This window comes from Camelus ferus, chromosome 6, assembly GCF_009834535.1.
Source record: "Camelus ferus isolate YT-003-E chromosome 6, BCGSAC_Cfer_1.0, whole genome shotgun sequence".
Classification (NCBI taxonomy): Eukaryota; Metazoa; Chordata; class Mammalia; order Artiodactyla; family Camelidae; genus Camelus; species Camelus ferus.
In genome coordinates, this window is record NC_045701.1 from 4,472,404 (window position 1) to 4,497,662 (window position 25,259).

The 25,259-nt window shown below is 48.3% G+C and overlaps 1 protein-coding gene across 4 annotated transcripts in view; it reads left to right on the plus strand.

The window, feature by feature from the left end:
• DAPK2 (death associated protein kinase 2) overlaps positions 1–25,259 on the plus strand; it is a 106,927-nt gene that overhangs the window by 46,028 nt on the left and 35,640 nt on the right. For 3 of the 4 annotated variants that reach the window (XM_032480977.1, XM_032480980.1, XM_032480978.1), the window contains exons 3-4: positions 14,551–14,772; positions 23,962–24,100. In XM_032480977.1, the coding sequence (XP_032336868.1) occupies positions 14,551–14,772; positions 23,962–24,100 (361 nt within the window). Of the gene's footprint in view, positions 1–7,859; positions 7,988–14,550; positions 14,773–23,961; positions 24,101–25,259 lie in introns of all 4 variants that reach the window. The other variant, XM_014558673.2, reaches the window with a different exon arrangement.

Sequence of the window (25,259 nt, forward strand, 5' to 3'; positions counted from 1 at the left end):
CCCAGTTCCTCCTGTGTCCTGGGAAGACTTGGGGCTGACGTCTAGCCTGTGATTCGTCCTGACCCTCAGCGCCAGCTTGGTCCCCTAGTTTCTGGGCTGAAGAGGAAGGGGAATTTTGACCAAATTGCTTTGTGCCTTACCTCTGGGATCCATGGGGAAGCTCCTTACAGAACAGAGAGGGACTGAGCGGGTTTGCAGCAGGGTGCTCGCGCTCCTGAGCCGAATTTAGTCTGTGTCAAAATGCCTACTGTGCACCCTGTGTGAGGTTGTGTCCTGGGAGGTAAGAAGAAGATCCACAAAACAACTCTGCCTTAAAGAGCACATGAGAGAAGGTGCACCGAATGTGTAATTTAGAAAAGAGGTTTGTTGGGGTGCCTTCTGCAAGTACTTGGTGGTTCTTACATGAAAGGGGCACATCTTGGGAGTCCTAGGTGCAGAGACTGCATCTTTGTGTTCCCAGGGCCTGTACCCAGGACTCATGTATTCACCACATACACATTGAGCACTTCGAGATGCCAAAAGCACCAGGGAGAGTGATGCAGAGCCATCCCTGCCTTACAGGAGCTGGCAGCCGTGGGGGTGCAGGGGAGGGATTCAGGCAAGTCACAGTCAGAATAGCCCAGGACAGTAAGAACTGTGCTAGACTCCAAGTCCTGCACACAGAGGACACCTGTTGTTATGGTCATGGTCCCCTCAGCTGCTCCCGGCTGGGCTTCCTGTCATTGCCCCTGGGTCTGCCTACCCAGAAGAGACCCAGGGACCCAGGCAGAGAGCTCTGCTTATGTGGGGACCCTTCTCTGTGCATACATGAGCCTTGCCATTCAGACCCAGCCTGACAGGAGACCCTATGGAGTCCCTGCCCTGGAGGGGACAGTAGGGTGGCAGGAGGGCTGAGGGAGACAGTCTCCTCTAGCTGTCCTGGCCCCTGATGTGTTGGGACACATCCTGGCTTCTCACTCTGCTCTGGAGGGAGTGCCAGACCTGCCAGCTCTCAAGATAAGGCAGGAATGAGGTCTGGGCAGTCTGGGCCCCGTGTGGGGGCCCCTGACTGCTCTGTGGGCCTGTTTCTCTGAGGGTGGAGGTAATTTCTGGGATATTGAGGGGCAGGAAAGGGCAGCCTGTGATCATAGGTGAAAACTTCTGCTCTGAACCATGATATTCATTGTCTGATTTATCCATCCTTCATCTTCCTGAAATTATTCACTGAGCACCAAGGAGATGTCGGTTCTGTGCTAAAGGTTCTCACATTTCTCTAATTAAAATTTCTCAGTAGTCCTGCAAGTTATGTGCATTATTTTCATTTTCCAGGCGAGGAAACCGAAGCCTGGAGATCTAAAACTAAATTCCTATTTATCCGTGTTTACTGTATGCCACATGCTGTTCTGGGCACTTCCATGTATCAACGCGTTTAATCCACAGCACTACCTGTGAGATGGTTGTCACCCCCATCTTACTGATGAATAAACAGGGGCACAGAAAGGTTAAGAAACTCACCCGTTTCCAGAGCCTGCTGGTAACAGATCCGGGTTGGGGTTATCCCGGCGTCCTTCCCAGACCTGAGCTCCTTGCCCCTTCAGAGCACTGCTGGTTAACCTCTGCCCCTTTGGGATGCCGGCGTTGACCTTGTGGGCAAGGACGAGGCCACCCCGAGGCAGCTGGTGAGGGAGGCCTGGCAGGTGGGCTTCTAGAGGGATGAGGCCATGTTAGAGGGCGGGCAGTATTCTAGATTCAGTTTGGGTAGACAGAGGAAAAATAGATCATCACAATTAGGCTGGAAGGAAACCTAACCTGCTAGGCACCTGCCAAATCCCGTAATGACTTAGAGTAGACTTAGAGGAACTGGGAAGGGGTGGCAGCTCCGAGGGTGCCTGGAAACTGCTAATTGGAGCAGGTGATGACAGCGGAGGTGGCGCAGCTGCAACTCGGAGCCGCTTGCCCAACAGAGGCTCTGGCTTCTGCTGGGGAGACGGGGATGGGTGGGCAGAGAGTTGGGACAGAAATCGGCTTCTATGAGGACTTGGACCTGTTCTCTCTACCCTGCCCCACCCTGTAGCACTGTGGGTCTCGGGAGGATGGATGCAGAGCTAAAGTCAAATCCCTTTGAGGGCGGGGATGACAGAATGGGCCACCTGTGAGCGTGGGGCCTGGAGGGTGGGAACAGCAGCAGTTTATTCCCATGGGAAATGCCTTCTGCTCTTCAGTCAACCAACTTGGCCACTGGGGTGGACTGTAAATGGCTGTTTGGGTGGTCCTGCCTTGGACAAGCACCTGTAACAGTTTGGCTGCCTCCTTTAGCCACCTGTGGAAGAGACCAAATTCTTCCTTCACAGCGTGCTCTGCAGCTCACTCTCTTTCTCCGCACTGAGCGATGGCAACACAGAACCACTCATAGGTAGTTCCTCTTGCACATGTATGTTAAGGACTCGAGGCAACATGTAATACTAGACACATAAAATCTGAATATAAAGGTAGACGATCAGAAGACACATGACCTCCAAAAGATGATGATATATCAATTCTGTGATACGTTCTGGGCATTTCACAAGCTCCCCAGATGATTCTGCTACACCCCCGAGTTTGAGAACCAAGTTTGAGAACCGAAGGAAGGAAGAAGGAAATACACCCAAGATCTGGGCTGTCATAGTTGTTGTCACTGACCATCAAGATGACAAAAGGGAAGTAAGACCGATTATATCATTTTCATTATCTGAAATGAGGAAGGGTATCGGTTTTTCAGGGTAGACAGACTTCTTCATGGTACTAATTTCTGAAAGAAAGCCATCCCATATGTCCTGTTACAAAGGACAATGGACAGCATAACTGGATAATTTGGGAGCAGGGGAGATGCTTTCTGCATCTCTAAAGTGGGTCTGCGGTGCTGGTCACCCCAGCAGCTATAGCTCACCCTGGGGCATCAGGCCCACTCTGCAGCAAGACCGGCTCACCTCCCGATGCCATCTTTTCCTGCAATCAGCCAGCAGGAGGGACCTCACCGGGAGGAAGAGAGGGGTGATCTGAGGAAAGGGCCAGGTGTAGGGTGTGAGGGACTGCCTGTGTAGTGAGTTTGAAGATCTTGCCTGGATTGAGTGCCTAGACCAACAAGGTCACAAGGCCCAAGGTACTTCCCTTCAGAGTGGTCCTAAGGCACAGCCTAGTGACAGATAAGAGTAGAGGTAAAGGGGAGAAATCTTATTAACACCCTCAGATGCTACAAGAGACCTAAAGCTCCTCCTTAGACAGTACAATCAGGGCAAATATTTGCAACATACACACAAAGGGTTCATGTCACAAATATGTAAAAAACTTTTACCGACAGTAAGAAAAAAGCAAACACCCCATTGGAAAAATAAGCAGAGCATTTATATATGTATGTGTGTGTGTGTGTGTGTGTGTGTGTGTGTGTGTGTATGGCGGTTCAGAGTGCCAACAAACATGGGAAAAGATGTTCATCTTTACTAGTAATCAACTGCAAGTTAATAAATTTAATTGAAGCTAAAACAGTGAGATGTCATCTTTCAAATATCAAAATGGTAAAGCTGAAAGTTACAACGAGCTAATATTTGGTGAGCTGTGTGTGGGGTGGGGAGCAAGGGATGATGATATTTATGGCTGTTAGAAGTATTACTGGGACAGTCTTTCTGGAAGATAATTTATCAAGTATCAAAAACCTTAAAAATGTACATAACTTTTAACCTTCAGGAAGGATAATCAGGGATGTACACAAAGGTTTGTATATAAGAGCATCTGTAACAGTGTATTTAATTATATTTAAAATTAGAAGTAATATAAATGTCCAAAATTAAGAGTTTGCTTTAAAAACCATGGTTAATCTGTATGGTGGCATATTATTTAAAATCAAGTAGTAAAAGAATTTTTAACTGTGTGAGTAAATGTTCATGATATATTATATAAAGCAGTTTCCAAAATAACACATGTGGTATCATCCCAGTTACATTTTTAAAAATGAACAAACAAACAAAAAAGACTGTAGTAGGCATTGAAAAAAAAAATCCAAGAGAGCAGACACCAAAATGATAACAATGGTTGTCTCAGGAAGCTTCCTCTTTGTGCTTTTTAAAAAATAATGAACATGCTCCTTTTGTAATAAACAAGTATCAAGAACGCATTCTTTTTTCAGCGAGTCTGCCAGGGAGGCAGTGGGGCTGTATGGAGGGCTGGCTCTGAGTGACAGGTCCTTCACTTCCCGCTGCCTCAGTTTAGCTCTCCCATTCGACAAACACTGGCAGAATGCCTGCTTTGTGCTCAGTGCTGGGCGGGCTCTGTGAGAGTTATGCAGATGAGCAGGGAGTTCTAAGTCCCCAGGCTCTTATGGGCTGGTTGGTGGTTGAGGTGAATGCCTCAGTCATTTGTAATAGACTTATCTCTGCCATTTGGTATGTTCAGCATTTTGCTGGCTGTGAAGACAGTTCAGGGGCCTCTTGCTGAATGTGTCTGAGATCTTCTTGCCCAAGGCCCTGATCCCAGTCTCTCTTTGGAAATTTAGTTGGTTAACATGGGACTGATAAATCTCAGAAGCTTGAACCTGTGGCTGGATCTTGTGCAGCGGGAAATCCACAAATCACCCTGTATGTCTCAGACTGGGAGATACATGTGACACCCTGACCTGCCTCAGGGAACCCTCAGAGGGTGATCTGGGTTGGGGGTGGGGACCTGAGAGAGACGTTTTGGTCCAGCCCACCGGTTTTCTGATGAGGAAACTGAGGCCCCGAGACAGAAGGGGACTTGGAAATTGGTGATAGAGCCAGGACTCTGAACCCTGGGCTCTGCCTACCATTTGGTGGTCTTCCCCATTTCCAGCCCTGAGTTTGAGAGAGGTGATCTGGGGCATTGTCAAGTAATGGCGAGGAAGCAAACTTGGGATAAAAAACTCACAGAAATCCTGAGAAACAGAGAGTACCCAACCTAGATGGCTATGAGTTGTGTCTATCGGTGAAGACGTTGCAACAAGAATCCCTTGGCCATTAAGATCCAGGTGGACAGAAGAGAGTTGACAAGAAATAATTGGTTATGATTTTTGCATACCCACATTTACAGATGCAGACACACACAGTCAGTCCTTTGCAGGGCTGCCTTTTTGGTGTGAATTTTAGGAAAGTGGAAAGACCTTTTTTATCTCCCAGTAGTCCATCCCCACTTGCCCAACGTGTGCCTAAACTTGCCACCGTTAAAGCCCCTCTTGGCTAAGGTTGTTGCTAAAATGTGAATGTGTTACTTCGCAGTGAGGACAGGTTAACCCTTTGGATCCTCTGTCACTTTATGTAAATTATGGATAAATTATGGAAAGGATCCCCAGCAGATGTGGGCCGTGGGGAGATGCAAAGTTCCCAGGAGAGAGGCGGGGTACAGAACTCTCGGCATGAGAGGGGTCTGGTAGTTGGGAGACAGGTGATACAGAAGACGAACTGTTCAGTCACCGTTTTATGAGGGATGGCCTTATCCCCACTCAGTAACAGCAGAACCTCAACCATCCTGGATTTTTCTGTCTTCCCATGTAGTCCCTTTCTTGCTCTGCAGTGTGAGCTCACGCTACAGGCCACCTTCATTATGGTCCAGCCACCTGGGCTCTGCCCAGGCTGTGAAGGCCAATTGGCTGGCATTTCAAGGATCAAGTGAGCTGACCTGTTCTGCTGAAGTTCTTTCATCAATCAAATGTCCCTCTGATTGTCAGGAACTGAGGTGGTGAGAAGGAAGCCCAACCCATGCAGTCGTTAGCTACTGACCTCTTGTCCTTTCCCTCTACCCTCAGAAAGAGGAGAGGAAAGGGCAGGTTCAGCTTCCTGCTGTGCTTCCTCGAGAAAGTGGCCACTTGACAGTGAGGAAGTGAGGTGGGCAGGTGGTGACTTGGGGCCTGCACAGAATAAAGCATTTGTGTATCACTCCCTGCTTCTCCATCTGTGGCAAGCTGATTCCCCTTTGCCCATCTGAATCCAGCTTTTCCTGCCTGTTGGGCTGCACCCCTCAGGCCGTCAAGCCCTGTGCTTGCCCAGCCTCAAGGCCAAAGAAGGAGCCCAGAGTCAGAAAGAGACATCAGTGGTTTAATGGATGGGAGAGCTTACATATCGGAAGCAAGGTCCTGGAGCAACACCCCACGGTGTGCGGCAGACAGCAGGCAGGATGCGGCCGCAGTCTTCGCTCTCCGGGGGAGAGAGAGGTTACCAGTTATAGAGGGAACTGACATCAGGTTGGCTCATCGGTTACCAGGGAAACCTGGAGAGGAACTTGCCCCTCACTGCCCCTTTGATAAGCTATCATGGTGGAGATGTTCAGATCTAAAGATTAGCCCACTCACTAGCTGGGGCTGGGGGCAAGTCTGCAGGCATTTATGGATTAGGCTCTATGGTTAAAAAGGAAGGTCAGTTAGGTGAGTAGGGTGTAGGCAAGGCAGGGACTTGTCCATCAGGGGATGTACCAAGAGCAAGAGAACAACCATCTTGGGTGGCCTGGTCCTATACTGCCACACCTGGTTCAAGTCCCACCTGCTCCTTAAGGCTTCCCCATACCCTCAGCTGATACTTCTGCCCCCTGCTGAACTGCAGCAGCGCTTACTGCTTCCCATGCACTTGACCCTGAGGCAGCTGTTTCTACACGTGCATGCCGTATTTCTTTTTCCATGAGTGTTTGATCTCCCCAGTTGCCTGTGAGCCCTTCAAGTTGTGGAGTGTGTCCTGTTTATAGCATGTAGGACACAGACTGATACATGAGGGATGGAGGAGTAAATTAGTGAATGGGTGGATTGTGAATGAGCAGTTAGGTGGGTGGGTGGGGGTGGCTAGGTGACTAGATGGGCAGCGGGGTGGATGGTGGGTAGTGGGTGGTCTCTTCCAAGACCAACACTTCAAGCCGCAGTAACCTACCTTGTGTCAGTGTCTGGAATCTAGAATCTAGACTAAGGGAGATACCAGAGGCCACTGAGCTGAGTTTTTAGTGAAAAGCTTTCTCTAAATAGCCAAGTCCAACTTAAACTGAGCCTAATTTATTTCAGGCCTTGGACTCGTGGACTCATGTTCATTTGACAAGAGCATCAAAATGTGCTTATGCTTAAACGTCAGTTCCAAGAAGTAATCATACCTCAGCTCGACTTGGCTGTGCTCAACGATTCCTTCTTTTCGTACTTTAGGAATTTTTTTCTGACCAAAAAAAGAAGAAAATAAAAAGTCAGAGGGAGGAAGTTAGTATGAAGGCAGGGAACTGAATGAGCTAAACTGTGGAAGCAGCTGCCACGGGCCAGCACTGGCAGACACCTGTGACTTCGTGGACAGGGGCCATTTGGAGGTCAAGGTTCAGCTCCCTGGAAACTTTTGGCTCCTGATGCTTATTCTATGTGTATTACTTACTGTTGACCTTGAACTTGACTTGGTTGGAGTAACTTCTTAAAGACTAGATAATAATTTTAAGAATGATCTTATCAGTGTTTTCTATTTCTCCTCCCCTCCTTTTTTTTTTTTTTTTTTTTTTTTTACAGTTTGAAATTGCTTTGGGATCATCAAAGAGCATATGTCTATAGTACAGAGTGTACTTCTCGAACTGTGTTCCTTGGAGCCCTTGGGGTTCCATGAAGCTCTTTAGGCATCATATGGGTGGGCCCTGAGTAGGGGGGGTTCTGAGTGCCTCTTCCCCAGAAGACGCACTGCTTTTTATCTGTTTTTCTTATTGGCTTCTGTGCAAGATTTTTGGGAGAGAGGGTTCCATACCTCAAATAAATTTTAAAACCATCAGGAGATTAGAAAGGTATGGGCAGCATGATCGGAGAGGAGAAACGGGTTCACTAGAAGCGGGTTTGGCTCACTGGCTGGAAGAAAAGGCCATTTCAACGGCTCTGGGCGCTCTTGTGTTTGCAGGTTTGTGCTGATGTTTCTGTCTGCTCCCGAGTCTCCACCTGCCCGGGGCTGGCTTGGCTGCTGATCCCGCGTGCCTCTCACTCCTTGCTTCCCACCTAGTTCCCGATGTGCTGCCCACCTGGCTTTTGGTAAATTTTTGCTCCTTACCCTCATCTCTCTGGCTTGGAATCGTAACTTACTGTTTGCTCCAACTTCTGGTAACCTTATATATCTTCACTCTATTTTGGCTTCCTGGATATCTGGTCCTTTGTTTGCCCTGACCTTGGGTGACTGTGTCCCGAGGTGTTTTCTGCCTTCCTGGATCCTGGCACCACCTGGGGACCCTGCCTTCCAGCTGCCCCAGTTGTCCCCAGTACTGTCTATTTTTAAGCTGGGATCTGAGGATGGGGTTCATTGGGGCTGAATCAGGTTTAAGAATACACTGGGATTCAAAAATGAAGACCAGGATCCAGATGTGGTGACCAGTGGCTGGAAAGAAATAATAATTCTCATTCATGGAGAATTAGAGCTTACTTAGCGCTTTCACATACTTGTCTCATTTCTTTCTCATTGTAACCTGGTCAGATTGAGATATTCTTCTGTCTGTGTTACGCACAAGGAAACTGAGGCTCAGAGTCATGTGATTTGCTGAAAGTAGCAGAGCTGGAAGTCAAACCTGGGTCTTTTGACTCTAAATTCTGGACTTGGGTATAGGAGACCAGAAACAGGTTGGTTGCTAAGGCGATGGGAGGAGGATCTTGTTCATGGAAATCAAGAGTGGCCTGGCCAGAGGTGAGATGTATTGGAAACAGGAAGGGGATTAGGGGCAGGGACAGTCAAGCCTGGCTGGGCAGAGGAGTGGGGAGGGGGCTGGGGACACCATCCCCAGACAGGCTGTTGCCGTGGAATTGGGATGTGGGTCCTCTGGGATCAGGCTGATCTGGTTCCTGTGGACTATAGATCTAAGTTTCTTCTTCCTACGCCTTTGACATGTTAGCTGAAGGTCCCATTCCCCCACCTACTAGGCTGCACCTGGGGTGGCCTTGACTAGAAGCTTGGACGCATTATCCCCGCCCTGTGGCCCTGCAGACTTGCAGTGTAATTCCAGAGGAATCTCGGTTCATTGTTCTCCAGTGTGGGAGGAACTGCAGGGACTGCTTGGGGGAAGCAGGAGGAGGAACCTGGTCCCCACATCCCTCTGACTTGGAACACTTCCCATCTGATACCTCTTACCTCTCATGGCACCTCATCCCTGGGTCTGCATTCTGTCTGCCTCATCTCCACCTTGATCAACTGGGGACTTTGGGGGCAAGTTACTAAATTCATGGACACTTTAGAGTTGACTGAGAAAGACAATGATTTAGACCCACTCTATCCATAAATCTTACAAAACACCTTTGGCAGTCAGCCCCCGGGAGTTGCCAGCACTAGTCTAGTTGGCCAGAGCCAGCTGGGTGGGAGTGGGTAGGCAGTGGGAGTGATCTGCCTCAGTGCCTGCTGTGAGGGGTGCATTGTCTTTTGAGAATTCAAAACCAATGATAAAATCAAATAAAAATCAGTCTACTTTTTATTATCGTCATGCATCAGTGATTCTAAATAATGTCAGTGATAGAATGTTCCTCCACTCTGGGATAGGCCCCCTCCTCACTGCTTGGTACACGACTGCTGGCTAGTTACCTCCAGAGTCTCACTGAAGCTGGAGTCAGCTGACATGGCTTTATGTCCTAGCCCTGCTATTAGGACCTGCTACCTGGCCCAACCACCAAGTCACTTAACCTCCCTAAGCCACTGTTTTCTGATCTGTAAAGTGGAACTTTGAGACCTGCAAATATTAAAAGAGAGAATAAAAATAAAATTAGCTTGGAGAGAGAAAAGCTGGGTACGAACGTTGTAATGTCTGCATTGCTTCACAAAATCTATGCCATAGTGTGAGATTTGGGTCATATCCAAGTTATTCTTCTTTCACAGTGAAAAATTTGGGGGTGATTGAGCCAGGCTCTTCCGTGAAGCTTACGAGCCGGTGTTGGAGACAGCAACCCCATTTCTGAGTTCTGAGAAGCTGTCTAGATTTACTGCCCATCATCTGATTCCTGGGCAGACAGCAGGAGACCCTCGTGGGGTACCACCCTGGCCCTGCTGAATTCTGTCTGTGGTGCTGATCTCCTTGCAGCTTGCTCTGTCCTCCCGGGGCACCAAGAGAGTGAGGAGCTGAGCCCTCTGCCTGGGAAGAGGGGTGTGTTCCTGTACAGAATTGTAGGAGAGTGTGCTGGCAGAAGCAGGGAAGGTGGTTTCTGTGTCTTGCAGATTTACTGTCCCTCACGAAACCCTCCTACAGGACTTTTGCAAGCCAGCCCCAGGCACAGCGTTCCACCCACCCCCACCTCCTTCCTTCCTGGATGGCAGGATTGCTGGATGATTAAGTCTTTTCTTAGGCATTATCTCATGATTTCCCCATCAGCCCTGAGGTGGGTAGGCTGGGTTTTCTCATCCCCATTCGATAAGGGAGGACCCCTGAGGTCCAGAGAGTTGGACAGGCTGCCCAGGGTCATGGCCAGCTCATGGTAGGGGTCTGCCTGGAACTCAAGTCTCCAGACATCAGCCCAGAAATGGAATTGGGAGAGTGAAGGGAAAGCCTTCGTTTCTGTTCAGAGTTGTGACAGGCTCTCAGGAGCTTTCTGACAGGAAGTGTTCTAAGGTGAGACTTCAGGTGGCAGGTGGAGAAAAATGAACTGAGAAGGCAGCTCCTTGTCCAAGCCCACAAAGCTGTGATGGCAGATCAGGGCCAGGAATTGCGTCTCCTGACTCCCAGCCCTTTGCTGCATTCGGGTTAGGTGCTGACCGTTCCTCTAGGGGCGGGGATAGGAGTACGCGTGCTTTGTACATGTGCATCAATGTTTCAGCATTCTCGTTATTTTAAACTCAGTGTTGGCAATCACTTCCCTTATGGTTGATTGGATGGCTCCCCTCTGCTCCCTTCCAGAATGATACCCTGGGTGACTCTGTCTTAACCTAGAGGGGCTCTTGCTGTCCACCCCTTGCCCCATAGCCTCGCTGAGCACTTCGCACCCCGGGGCCTGAACTTCTGATTTTGGAGCTTTCCTGATGGGCGGACAAGGGCCTGCCACCATCACTGTTTCCAAATGCTTGTGGATCTGCTGGTACCTTCTGATGAACATAACGGAGCCACCTCAGGCTTCTGTACATCTGCTGTGGGTACAGTGACCAGGGGTTTGCCCAACCGCAAACTTCCACTTCTGTTAGTCCCCAAAGCCCAGGGTCATCTGTCTTGATTTGCTAATGAATATTGGAGCAGTTCGCTTGCAAAACTGTCATGGTGGGAGAGATAGCACTCCCCCACTTCCCTTTCTCCCACCCCTCCCTCCTTCTAACGTTCAGATCAAAAAGGGAGAGGGTAATGTATTAATACTGAAAAGAACAAGGAATACTATGAGTAACAGTGGTGCAGTTTCTTCTCCTGGAAAATGGCTATAATCAGAGGACTGTTGTCAGTGTTTCTCAGCCCTGGTTGCACATCAGGGTCACCCGGGAAGCTTTATTTATTTATTTTTTAAATGGCGTTACTGGGGATTGAACCCAGGACCTCGCGCATGCTAAGCATGCACCTACCACTGAGTTATATCCCTCGCCCTCGGGAAGCTTTTAAATATCTTGATTCCCAGGCTGCAGCCCAGACCCAGGAGATCAGAATCTCTGGAGGTGGGACCCAGGCAGCTGTAGTTTTAAAATTCTCCCAGTCATTCCAGTGCATAGCCAGAGTTGAGAGCCACTGCTCTAATTGCTTAGAACAGAGATATTCCCATATCTGCCTGTGTGCTGGATCGTCGAGGCGGGGTGGAGATGTGCGTTAAAATTACACTGATACCCTGGCCACACGTTGCAGGCCATTTAAATCAGTGACTTCTGCCTTCCCCTGAGCAACAATAACAGTCAGAATAATCACCACTTATTACTGCTGCTTGTGGGCCAACATGACAGATATTTCCAGTCTTCACAATTCCCTGGTAGGGAATCATGCTTCCCATTCTACAGATGAGGAAACTGATGCTCAGAGCAGGTAGCCACTTGCCCCAGGTGGCAGTGGAGGTTTCCTGAGGCCAGGCCTGTCTGACCTGGAAGGCTACTTTCCTTGCCCGAGGCCTCCCTGCCTGGGGACTGGACCTAGTGGGGTGAATTCTCGGCACTTCCCAGTACTGGACCAGGAGACGGGAAACAGCAAATGGCCTTGGCTCTCCTTGAGGCTCCCAGCGCAGGTTGAATGGAGGACCCTGCCCTGTGAAGAGAGGGAAGATGAGTGTTGTTGCCTGGTATTTGGCTCTGTGTTCGTTGCCTGCTCTCTGAATACCTCCTTTTAGGGGGACGAAGACACCTGCACGTTAAGCCTGAGCCCAGTCACCTCTCACAGAGGGAAAGCTCACCAGGAAAAGCAAACACTCATTGGCTCTTTGAGAGACTGAGGAATTTTTTCAGGCATGTGATACAGAAAAATGCCTCCGTTTCCCTCATAGGGAAAGGGAGAGCTTTGTTAAAGTGACCTGAAATACTTATCTCTACTTTATAAAAGCCCTGTGCCTCCGCCTCTGTGCTCTGTAAACTTAAATAAAAAAATTGCTTTAGAGTCTTAAGCTTTGGTTTTCCCATCCCTTAGCGCTGCTGATGCCAGGCCCCTTGAGGTGTCAGAGAGGAGAGGAGCTAGGCTGTCCTGATGTGGACTCACAGCTGCCAGGACTGGAGGCTTTGTCCAGTGTTTGCTGGCACCCTCTAAGGGACCTGATGTCCTGAGACCCACAGCAGCTCCCAGTGACCAGCTGTGTTGGAGATCTCACTGAATCTGTTCTGGCTTTGGGAGACCTGGCTTCCCTCCACCTGCATTAGCCCCTAGTGTGTAGACAGCCCAGAGCCAACATGTGGGGCATAAATAGCTGAGACTTTAGAGTTATTGGACAACACAGTAGAGATTTGGCTCCACAAAACCTGCCCAGCCCAGCTCGGCCCAGCGCCCAGGGCGCTCTCCCTCCCCAGATCTCCATCTGTACCTGATGTCTGTGCCTTTGGTCCCTGCCCCTTACTGTGCAGCTCGGAGCCAGGCACAGAGGAGATGCTCAGGCAGCACTGAGCGAGTGGAGGATGACGGGCTGGAGAGATACGTGAACATGTGTTTGGTGACATCTCTAAGGTGGTTGCCATAGAATGCTATTTAAGTGTTGACATATCTATTTCTTACTTGCTTTACTTGACTCTTTTTTTTTTTTTTTTGGTTACTTGGGTTTATTTTGAAGGCTGTCTCAATGAGGATTGTTTTAGTAATAAGTGGTTCAGATGCAATGCTATTTTTTGAGGCTGAGGCAAATATCCAGGGCACTTTACTGTGTGTAAGTAACTCTTACCCCAGAGCCACTAAAGAGAATAAATCCTAAGTGTGGAGTCTGGTGTCTTCTTAGTAACCCATTAGGCTGAACCTTCAAGTTTTCTGAGTTCTGTCTCAAGCAGAACATTGTGGGTGGCAAGAAAACCTGGGGCACTGGTGGAAAGGGAGTGGGTGGATCCCAGGAGGGTGGCCCCTGGCTAGTCTCCAGGGACTTAACGTGGCCCCCACCAATTTCCTGATCTGAGATGGTGAAGCAGGAGGCCGCTGCCCTTCCCTGGGGTTAGGCTGCCCCGGGAGCACTCAGGGAAGCTGGCTCAGGGCCACCTGTGCTCTGGCAAGGATATTATGTCATGGTTGCCGTCTAGGTCCCTGGAACGAAGGGTTTTCAAGCCCAGCCCCAAAAGGCACTAAGCATTGTCTTGACTCCTTTAACTGTTTTAGTGGCTTTGTGGACAGTGACCTGGGCACCCGGCTCTGGGGCCTGGCTTTGCCATTAACTCTGTGATGACGTCAGGTGAGTCTCCTGACCTCTCCTGTGCCTCAGTTTCCTAACATTTTAGAACTGTGGGCCTATCAGTCTTCTTACTGGACTATTAACAGTGTCAGGCGGCTTCCCCTTCCCCACCCCTACCAGGGTCCCCACCAACCCAGATGGCACGATCTCTGGCATTGTTTTTACATTAAGTGCATCATCCTTTGGCTCTGTCCCCCTGTTGTCCTACTACGTGGCTCACGTCAGGTAACTAGGATTTAATTTGTTGGGAAGGGCTGGGAACAAAGGTACAAACCTGAGAGTATAGAAGGGCTTTGTCCCTTCTCAGTTCCAAATAGATGACTTTGTACTTGCTTCCAGATAAGGGAGGCCCAAACAGACGGTCGTTACTGTTAGTGTTTTGACCATGCTGATCTTTTTTGGTTTTCCTTTAAAATCTTTCCATTAAATAGTATAAACCTCTGGACATAGTGATTTATCTGGTGGATACAAGACAGAGGTTCTAGCTGAGGCTTTGGAATAATGAGGCTGTGTCATCCTGATCAAACCAACCTTTCAGGGCCTCAGCGTTCCCATCTGTACACTGGGAATGACAACACTAACCTACCTTCCTAGTGAAAAGCAAAGGATTCATGTGACCAGAAGGGGAGCCCAGTACTTGCCCTGTCTCACTCACTCACTGGTTGACAGCCAAGTGGGGATGCTGGCTGGTCGCATGATTTGTCCTGTCCTGGAAGAATGACTCTGAATGTCTGTGACCTGGGGGTGACAGCCAGGCTACTTCCCCAGCGACCACAGTGATGCCCTCATTGTGTGGGTCCATGTCCCCACAGCGGCCAGTTTGCCATTGTGAAGAGGTGCCGGGAGAAGAGCACGGGGCTGGAGTACGCAGCCAAGTTCATCAAGAAGCGGCAGAGCCAGGCCAGCCGGCGGGGCGTGTGCCGGGAGGAGATCCAGCGGGAGGTGAGCATCCTACGGCAGGTGCTGCACCCCAACGTCATCACGCTGCACGACGTCTTCGAGAACCGCACCGACGTGGTGCTCATCCTCGAGCTGTGAGTGGGTGCCCAGGCCCGGGGCGGGCGGATGGAGGCGGGGGGGTGAGATGAAGTCAGTGGGGTGGTCTCCCTGTTACCTCACCTTCCCCGTGAGCCTAAGCCGAAGGGGGGTGGGCTTCCTGTGCAGCAGGGACTCAGGGCGGGGGTCTTGGTCTGGCTTTCATTGGACCGTGCGGATCAAAGGGAAGAAATGGTGAGCGCTGGGGTCCTCTTCCTGGGTGGTGAGCATGTGGGAGGGTGGGAGGGGGAGCAGGGGAGGCCGTCAGCAAGAGTCTGCTCTATGAGGAAGGAAAGAACAGACATCCTCTGGTCTCCGCGAAGCCCTCCTCCAGCCCTTTCCTGGGAAAATCCCCTGCCTTTGTGCTGTATTTGATGCCTTTATTATGACCATAATAACTGTTATTGAAGAATAGCTTTGCGTTGGTACTCTGCTGGAAGTCAAGCATTTGCTAGGTACTTCCCGTTTGTCACCTTGTTCAGTCTTCACAGAAGCTGTGTTGAGGGAAATGTCCTACTTAGGACTTGGCATTTACTTTACATTTACACCTCATTTAATCCTCATACCAGTCCTATCACACAGGGGCTCGTTATCCCCAGGTTATGCAGACAAAGACACTGAGAGGCCAGGTCACTTACAAGACCTTACAGCCAGGAAGTGGCAGGGCCGGGACTGGGTGCACCGTGCTCGTGCAGACAGCTGTGAGCATGGGGTGGGCTGGCCTCGTGCTGGGGAAGACTTCACAGTCTGGCGGAATTTGGTTGGTTGACACCATGACTCCAGGGGTTGGTTGGCCACCTGGTGTCCCTCCTGAACATGCCTCCATGGAATGGGGAGGTGGGGCTCTGGCAGACAGTAGAGTTTGAGTTGGGCTGTGTCAGATCAAACAGCAAGACCCCTGTGCGTGTCTTCTGAAATGTTCTAAGCCTCATAGCTGTGAGGCATTGGCCAGTTAGCAGAGGAGTGGTGGCATTCGCCTCAGCAATCCCTGACTTCGTGACCTGGAGCAGGTCACCTTCCCCTTCTGGGCATCAGCTCTCCTCTGTAAAGCAGGCAGCCATCCTTAACCTGCCTGCAGGTTGGGTGGACCGCCTGACATTTGAGACCACTCTAATTTGAGAACTATGCTCTGGCATTTGCCAGGATCTAGATTGATGTAGCAGATGGGCATTTGCATACTCTTGCATTTGATTCTTAAATTACCCATCTCAATGTTTAAATGCGTAGGATCACCCGTGCTCGCCCCTCCTCTAACTCCCAAGGTCCTCTGTGTTTCTCCTGGGTTGTCAGTGTACGCACCTGCCTGGCTCAGACAAGCCTGGTGGTTCCCACCGGTGTAGCCAGCCGTGTGGATGGCCCAAGGCGTGGCGTGTCCCAAGGCTAAGGGTCAGCGGATGGCACACTGGCTACCAGCTGAGAGTGATGAGCTCACCTTTGTCGGGAAAGCCAGGCCAGTTCTTTAAAAGTCTATTGTCAAAAAGCCTTTACAGCAACTAAAAAGAAATTGCATTCATAAGCCTGCCATCCAAATGCAGCTATTTCTGTTTTCCTGCGATTCCTCTCGGTCTTTGTCTGTTTGTATACAATCATTGCACTTGTACAATTCCCTGCTCTGCTTTCCCCCCAGTTAACATAATGCCATAGATAGCGTTTCTCCCTTTTAACTGGCTATATCAGATTTCACTATTTATATACCTGATCTCCCTATTAGTGGACATTCGTTTTTTTAGTTTTCAGCTTTCAACCAATACAAATTTCACTGCCATAAAGGAACTTTCTTCCCATAATTTCCCCCTTTCCTTTTGAATTAATTATTTAAGATAAATCCTCAGAAACGGGGTGACTAGGCTGACGTTTTCCGGGCTCTCGGTATCCTCACTTTCATGGGACGGTGCTGGTTAAGCAGTACCGCCTGCGACACAGGAGGGTTCCCATTTGCCTGCAGCCTTGCCAGCCCTGGGACATTTGTTTTAAAGTAGAGTTCATATTTATTTCCCTTTGCAGGTATAGAATGATACATTTTAGGTCATTCTCATTGGTGTTTCTGTAATTGCTGGGGATATTGTCTGTTTCTCCCTGTTTGTGGAACCCCAGGAGTTGGGATCTGGGATGCTCTTGAGATGCCCCTGTTTCTCCGGGCAAGGTTCATGGTCAGCCACCAGTTGTGTACCCTCTTCTTGTGAGCTATCACCACCCATACCATCAGTTGTCCCACTGGTGCTCCTGTGTCTTGCTTGAGCTGCTGTGTTTGTGAAGTTCTGCCTGCTCATAGTTTCTCTGTCTCCTCCTTTACTTTCAAGCTGTCTTGTTGTCTCAGGGGGTCTGACTCTGGAGTTCGGGATTGCTAAAACTGTGCCTTTTGTGACCAGGGACTCAGAGGAGGACCTTCCAGAAGAGAAGTGCTTTGGGGGGACTTTTATGTTTGGACTTGATGCCCCTCTGTTGGGCTGCCCAGGACCCTTGGCCTCCTGGTCCTCGCTGTGTCCTACTGGGCTAGTGGGTTTGCCTGGTCAAGTAAAAAAGGTCATGTTTGTTTTCAGACCTGAGTGCAAAAAGTGTTAAAATGAAGACTCCATCTCCTTCTAAATGCCAGTTGGATATGTTCAGGTGGGGAATTAGTATAAAGGAAAAGAACTTAAGGCAATCCAGTAGCCAAGATATTTCTAACTAAAGCTTTGTCTTTCAGAGCATGCTCTATTTCCTTCTCTTCCATCTTCAAAGGTGTCTTCGTGAAGCGGGTTTCCTTGTTTTTCTTTAATCCAAAAACGCTCCTGGCCGCCAAGACTCCTGAAAGTGGCTCCGCCCTGTCGTCTGGTGCAGGCTTCGTCCTGCTTCCTGCTGAAGTGCCAGCTCCCGGGGCACATCCCCAGCCCTGACTTAAGTCTCCTTCAGCTGCCATTGCCAGAGCCGTGACCCAGCCCTGCAGCAGCTGCCTCTCATCAGGACGCGGAAGGCAGGGCTGGCAAGGATTTAGTGGTCAGTGTAAACTGACTTCTGTCCGGTGTAAAGAATATTTTCAAATTCTCAATAGATTAATTCACGTCACATGTAGGGTTGGCTCTGAAAAATGTAGGTCTGCCTTGGGAGGCGCGGGCAGGCCTCCCGTCCCAGGCCCCTGACCGCTCTGGGGCCTTCTTGACTCCAGGCTGGTGGAACGCGATCCCAGGGCGGCTGCAGGTCTGCCAGACCGCGCCAAGGCGGCGGCAGTACTTCCCAGCCCCAAACGGACTCCGGCTTCCTGGGCCCCAGCAGCTCTGGCAGCATCCTTCCCAAATAGCAGCCCGCACAGGTCATTTGAGCACTCACTCAAAACGGCTGGTCGTTTTCAAAAGCGTTCTGAAAAACATTTCTAGCAGGCAGACCAACCTGCAGGGAGGAAGGAGGCAAAGGTCCGATTAGCAGGGAAGGGGCTGATTCTGGGGATGTGGGAGGAGAGCGGGGACCAGGCTGTTAGGCTTTGCTTTTCCTCTTTAAGCAAAAGAGTTTGGGATATGAGCAGATAGAAGCTTTGGAGGAGTGGGGGATGACTCCAGAACAGAGGTCTTGGGGTGAGAAGCCTTTGGGAGAAACTGCATTTGGGTCGAGGGTGGGGTGGGGGGAAGACACAAAACCCAGACTACTTGATGGTCTTGAGAGGAGCTGCCTGAGAACTGATGTGAGTGTCCCCGGCCTGGGTGTCCAGGGCTGGACAGTTACCCTGGCAGACTCGTCAGCCTCACACCTTTCCAGGTCTCTGGGGGGCGATTCTAAGGGCTACCATGGCTGCGCCTCTCTTCATCCAAAGGAGACCATGTCTCATTCATCTCCTGCCCAGATCACACCTTCAAATGGAACAGCTGATTTCTATCCCCGAAAGTCCTCCCAAGCCTGGGCTTTTTACATCAGTAACTTTGGGTGACAGGACACATCCACATTATCACAACATTCTTTTACATGTATGCAGCGTTCTGTTTAAGGTGGGAAGGGCAGGGTAGGCCTGAGATCAGAGCCTCACGTGACCCAGCAAGACTCGAAGTATACAAACAAGGGCTGGGCTGGGTCCTGTGTGCTCCAGGGGACACACTGGATTTGAAAATTTGCAAAGGGCTCCCGACAGATCTCTTGCAAATGCCAAGGCTTCACTCTGTATGATGTAGAATATTCTATGCCAAGTTGATATTTTAAATGTCTTGTTTCTTCTCTTTGTTCTTTTATTGGCCCACCATCTCTTGAATGTCTTTCTTGCACAGGTGCTGTGAAAGCAAAGGTAATCTAGCTGGGGAGAGAGCCAGACAGACGGTGACAGCCCAGCCTGTGAGGGCATGGATGTGGCTAGACAGGGATGTCAGAAGAGAGCCCAGGGCTTGGGGTGGCTTTGAGTTTTCCTTTTTGCATCAGCAAGTCAAGCCTTATAATGTGGGGAGAGTGTGGTGAGAGGAACACATGGTGGAATGGGGCTGAGAAAGTCTGGATCTACATATTGTTTCTGCCACTTACCAGCTGTGTGACCTTGGACAAGTCACTGCTCTCTTGCAGCCTCAGTTTGGAAAACCAGGACAGAAGTTCCATCTACTCCTAAGGGTGGATGTGGGTCTCAAGTGAGAGGATGTCTGGGTTAGCACATTGCACAGGTGGCAAACTCTAAATCAAAGCAAAAATCAAGCCATCTTCTACCACTGCCACCCCTGACAAGGATAGGGTGCATGGCATTGGACCAAGGTCTGGCACTTGGACGTGGTCTTGACCATGTGCTCTCTTGCCGGGAGACCTTGCATGACCACTTCTCTCTTGTGTCTTTGGTTTCCTCATCTGTTAGGGAAGAACTTCCATGTACTGATGGTTTGTGTGCAGGGATGACTGGGGTAGAGTGAGGAGCCTGCTCCCCTAGATGTTTACTATTAACTCCTTATTATGGAGGATTTCCATATATAAAACATGTATAAAAGTGAAGAGAAAGATGTAAGGAATCCTCATAGGCCCCTCACCTAGCTTCATGTCATCAACATTTCACCATCTTGTTTTATATCACACTCCTACTCCCCCCTCCACTTCGACTGTTTGTTTGTTGCAATACTTTAAAGCAAATCTCTACCCAAGCAATAGAAATAAAAGCAAGAATAAACAAATGGGACCTAATGAAACTTACAAGCTTCTGCACAGCAAAGGAAAGCATAAGTAAAACAAAACGACAATCTATGGAATGGGAAAAAATTTTTGCAAATGAAACTGACAAAGGCTTAATCTCCAGAATATATAAGCAGCTCATACGACTTAATGAGAAAAAACAAACAATTCAATCCAAAAATGGGCAGAAGATCCAAACAAGGAATTCTCCAAAGAAGACACACAATTGAGCAATAGGCACATGAAGAAATGCTCAATATCACTAATTATCAGAGAAATGCAAATCAAAACTACAAGGAGGTATCACCTCACACCAGTCAGAATGGCCATCATTCAAAAGTCAACAAATGACAAATGCTGGAGAGGCTGTGGAGAAAAGGGAATCCTCCTACACTGCTGGTGGGAATGCAGTTTGGTGCAGCCACTGTGGAAAACAGTATGGAGATTCCTCAGAAGACTAGGAATAGACTTACCATATGACCCAGGAATCCCACTCCTGGGCATATATCCAGATGGAACCCTACTTCAGGATGACACCTGCACCCCAATGTTCATAGCAGCACTATTTACAATAGCCAAGACATGGAAACAGCCTAAATGTCCATCAACAGGTGACTGGATAAAGAAGAAGTGGTATATTTATACAATGGAATACTACTCAGCCATAAAAACCGACAACATAACTCCATTTGCAGCAACATGGATGTTCCTGGAGAATGTCATTCTAAGGGAAGTAAGCCAGAAAGAGAAAGAAAAATACCATATGAGATCGCTCATATGTGGAATCAAAAAAAAAAAAAAAACCACAAACAATGCATAAATACAGGACAGAAATAGACTCATAGACAGAGAATATAAACTTGTGGTTGCCAAGGGGGTGGAGGGTGGGAAGGGATAGACTGGGATTTCAAAATTGTAGAATAGATAAACAAGATTATACTGTAAAGCACAGGGAAATATACACAAGATCTTGTGGTAGCTCACAGAGAAAAAAATGTGACAATGAATGTATGTATGTTCATGTATAACTGAAAAATTGTGCTCTACACTGGAATTTGACACAACATTGTAAAATGATTATAAATCAATAAAAAATGTTAAAAAAAAAAAAGCAAATCTCAGACATCATGTCACTTCATGTTTAAACACCTTAGTATGCGTCTCTCACTGGTGACGGTTCTTTAAATGTGGCCACCAGTGTATTTATCACACCTGACAGATTATCCTGCCAGGATACCCGGACCACCGGGGCTATCTACATGGGTCATAGTGATATTCCTGATGGACCCAAAGATACCTTTTTACAGGTTATTTTATTTGAATTAGCATCAGAATGATGGCCCAGGCTGCATCTGGTTCTTTTGTCTCTGGTGTCTATTCTATAGCAGCTCTCCTTCCTTTTTTTTTGATGCCATTGATTTGCTGGGAGAACTAGGTCATTTGTCCTGTTGATTGTCTCACAGTCTGGATTTGGCTTCTTCTTTCCTCATGGTGTTATTTAACTCGTTCCTCCACGTCCTGTATTTCCTAGAAACTAGACCTAAACAAGATACCCTTCATATGATATCACTTACATGTGGAATCTTAAAAAATGATGCAGATGAACTTATTTACAAAACAAATAGACTTACAGACATAGAACACAAACTTATGGTTACCAAAGGGGAAAGCATCAGGGCAGATAAATTAGGAGTTTGGGTTTAACAGAAATGCACTACTATATATAAAAGAAATAAACAACTAGTACCTACTGCATAGCACAGGGAGCTATATTCAATATGTTGTAACAACCTATAATGGAAAAGAATCTGAAAAAATATGTATTCTTTTTCAGAATACATACACATGTATACATACATATACAGAACTGAATCACTTTACTATATATACCTGAAACATAAATCAACTATACTTATAAAAATTGTTTTAAAAAAGATACCCTTACTATTGGTGATGTTTAGTCGAAATATAATACAAACCACATATGCAGTTTTAGAGTTTTTTAGTACCCACATTGAATAAGAAATGAAAAGAACTAGGTGAATTAATTTTAATGACATCTTTTACTTAACCCAATATGTACAAATTATTATCATTTTAACGTGTGATCAATATAAAACTCGTTAATGAGATAGTTTACATTCTCTTCCTCATACTGTATCTTCAAAAGCCAGTGAGAGTATCTTAACACTTACAGCACATCTCAGTTCATTTGCAATGCAATGGTTAGAGTGCAATCCTGCCAAAAAATAAAGTTGTGTTTAGAGGAAAATATTTCACACCATTTCAGTTTTTGAATTAAAATGAGATAAAGTTTAAAATGCAGTTCCTCAGCTGCCCTGGCCATATTTCAAATGCTCAGTGGCCACCTGTGACTAGGGGCTACTATGTTGGACGGTGTCTACAGAGAACACTTCCATCACTGCAGGAGGTTCTGCATGATAGCGCTGAACAAGAGGCTTAAGCAGACTGAGGTTCAGTTTTTTTTTATGTTGTGATACTTTGTAGCTGTTGCTGTGTGTGCTTCCTGTTGTATCACACCATGTCTGGTTGTTCTGTTTTTCATGATGATATGATTAGTAGGTCCGTGTATGCTTTGGGACATTAGTAAAGAAAGGAGGAAAGAAAATTTTGAGGCTCTTTATTTAGGATGGAGTAGGTGACAGGGAGTGAATGATTCCCCAAACTGGGACAGAAGCCATTCTGGCCATATGAAAATCATCTGAGGACACTCTGTGACACAGTGGTTGGGAGTCATTCGGCCTGGGCTTGAATCCTGATAGTATCACTTACTAGCTGCTTGACCTTGAGCAAGAGGCTTAACCTCTCGGAGCCTCTGCCTCTTTAACCGTGAAGGAGGAAAATAATGGTACTCAACCCATAGGGTATTGTGATGATTAAATGAGATAATGTGCCTAAAGTACACATTATGCACAAAGTCAGGATTCAGTGAATATTAATTACCATTGTTATGTTGCTGTTATTATTAAAAATACAGATTCTGAGGTCTTACTGCTGGAGAATCTAATTTGGTAGGATCTGTGGTGACACCTGGAAATCTGCATTTTGAACAAATTCTCGGGGGGAGGGTATAGCTCAGTGGTAGAGTGCATGCTTAGCAGGCATGAGGTCCTGGGTTCAATCCCCAGTACCTGTATTTAAAAAAATTAAAAATAAATAAGTTTTCCAGGTGAATCTTGAGTTCTTGGACCCTCTGGCCCAGATCCCTTCCTGACATCTTTCCCTGGGGTGACCCTGGGCTCTGTCCCAGGTCCAGAGAAGCACCTGCTGGCTGGATACCCCAGCATCGGTCAGAGGCCAGACAAACCCGGTAGGGTTGTCAGATATAGCAAATAAACAAATCTCCCATTTTATCTGGCAACCCTAAATCCTTAATTCAGATAAAACTTTACAGGGAAGATTCTTTTCGCTCTTTGGGTCTCTTTATTCCTGTCACTTCAACCATCAGGTACTAGAATATGGAGTGTGAGGGAAAAATCAGTATTTTAGAGTTTTTAGCCATGACGATAATTAATGAGTCTTGATGTTTAAGTGAGGGACATGCCTACATTCTCTTGAGCCTTTAAAGAGGCCATCTTTTATAAAATCATATAAAGGGGCTTTGGGAGCCATCTGGAGCAGTTTGCTCCTTTTGCAGGTGAGGAAACTGAGGCCTGCTTGGAGGGAGCAGGGGAGTGAGTTGTCCAAGGCCAGTGGCAGGGCTGGACTGCAACCTAGGTGTCCAGTTTCTGGCCTGGCATATGTTCCTCTTTGTCATCCCACAGCACTCGTTTCTGTCCTCTGGTACCTCAGTCGTTTGGGGGAAGGGGTAGCACCCAGGGTAACCAGAGCAGAGGTGAGCAGAGGCCTTCTGGTAACACCCTAAGGGTGGTTCCTGCCCTTGTGATCCAGCGGGAAGAACACAGCAAACAGAAGCAAAGTCAGTCCCTCTGTTGGCTGGACAGAGCTCCAGAGATGGGTGGGCGAGGGGATTCTGCCATACAGGGTGCCTGGGGACGGGGTCAGAGCTGCACCTGACACACCGGGCTGACTGGGCCTGGGCCCTCCCTGCTGGTGTCTTGCAGAGTGTCCGGAGGAGAGCTCTTCGACTTCCTGGCCCAGAAGGAGTCACTGAGTGAGGAGGAGGCCACTAGCTTCATTAAGCAGATCCTGGACGGGGTGAACTACCTTCATGCCAAGAAAATTGCTCACTTTGATCTCAAGGTCAGTGAGGGGGAAAGGGGGAAAGGGTCAGTCTAGGAAGATGGGCCCAGTCTCTCCCAAGGTCACGGCCAGGAGAGGTCGGCGCCCACTTGGCCTTCCTCCCTCGTCTTACAGTTGAAAACTCTCAGCTCCTGGGAAAGAAATGATGCCACGGGAAGTGACCCCTCCTCAGTTTCAGTTCACATATCAGGTTTTCTTCTCAGAGGGACTGACTGCAAGAAGCATCTGACTCAGACCACAGACACCTTATCTCTTTCAGGGAGCAGATGGGGCGTAATTTTTTAAAAAGTTGACCAATGACAGAAACTTGAAACCAAACCCATTTCACAAGACTGAACTTTTCAGTAACCAAGAGCTAACTCCTGGGCGGGCAGAGCAGACGAATACTGCTGAGGGCGGCTGGCTCCCTGGGCCCAGCCCAGCGTCCAGCATCCCTTGACCAGAGGTTGTAAATCTGAGAGCTCAGTGACCACTGGCTGTGCTCCCAACCCTGCCCCACACTGTGGCCGTGAAACTGCTTCCCAGGGCCAGTGATCTTTTGTGGTGACTGGTATTCAGGGTCGAGAAAGTTCACTGTGACCACATAGGACTTCACAGAGCACGAGTGTGGTCAAAGTAGAAAGGTCGGTTCCTGTCCTCACTGAGCTCAGGTTGCGTGGGCTGTTGAGCTTTTGCACTCACCCGAAGCATGAAGGTCCTCCCACCTGTGGTCAGAGGGACCTGTTTACTGGGGAGGAGACCCACTCATTTTTTCATTCCAGAAATTCCTGTTGTGTTTCAAGCATGGTGCTGGGTGCCTGGGTGTTGCTACAGGTGCAGAATCAACTGAGGCCCTGTGGGAGCTTAGTTCCTCTTTTCTGGGAACTCCTACAGGAGACAGAAAAGAACCATCAACCACTCTAAGTGCTGTGATAGACTGGAAGTACGTGGGAGCTGGGAGACTTAAAGGAGAAGGCATCTATGTCAGACGGGGTATTCGAGAGGGCTTCCTGGAAGAGGTGGTATTTGAGTTGAGTTCTGAAGGATTGCCAGGGGTTATCTGAGGGAAAGGACCTTTTAAGGAAGAGAAGCCGGCAGGTGCATGGTCCTGAAATAGCACAATGCATTCAGGGACGTACAGGCAAAACGTGAATGTGCGGAACGGCAGGAGGGGAGCAGG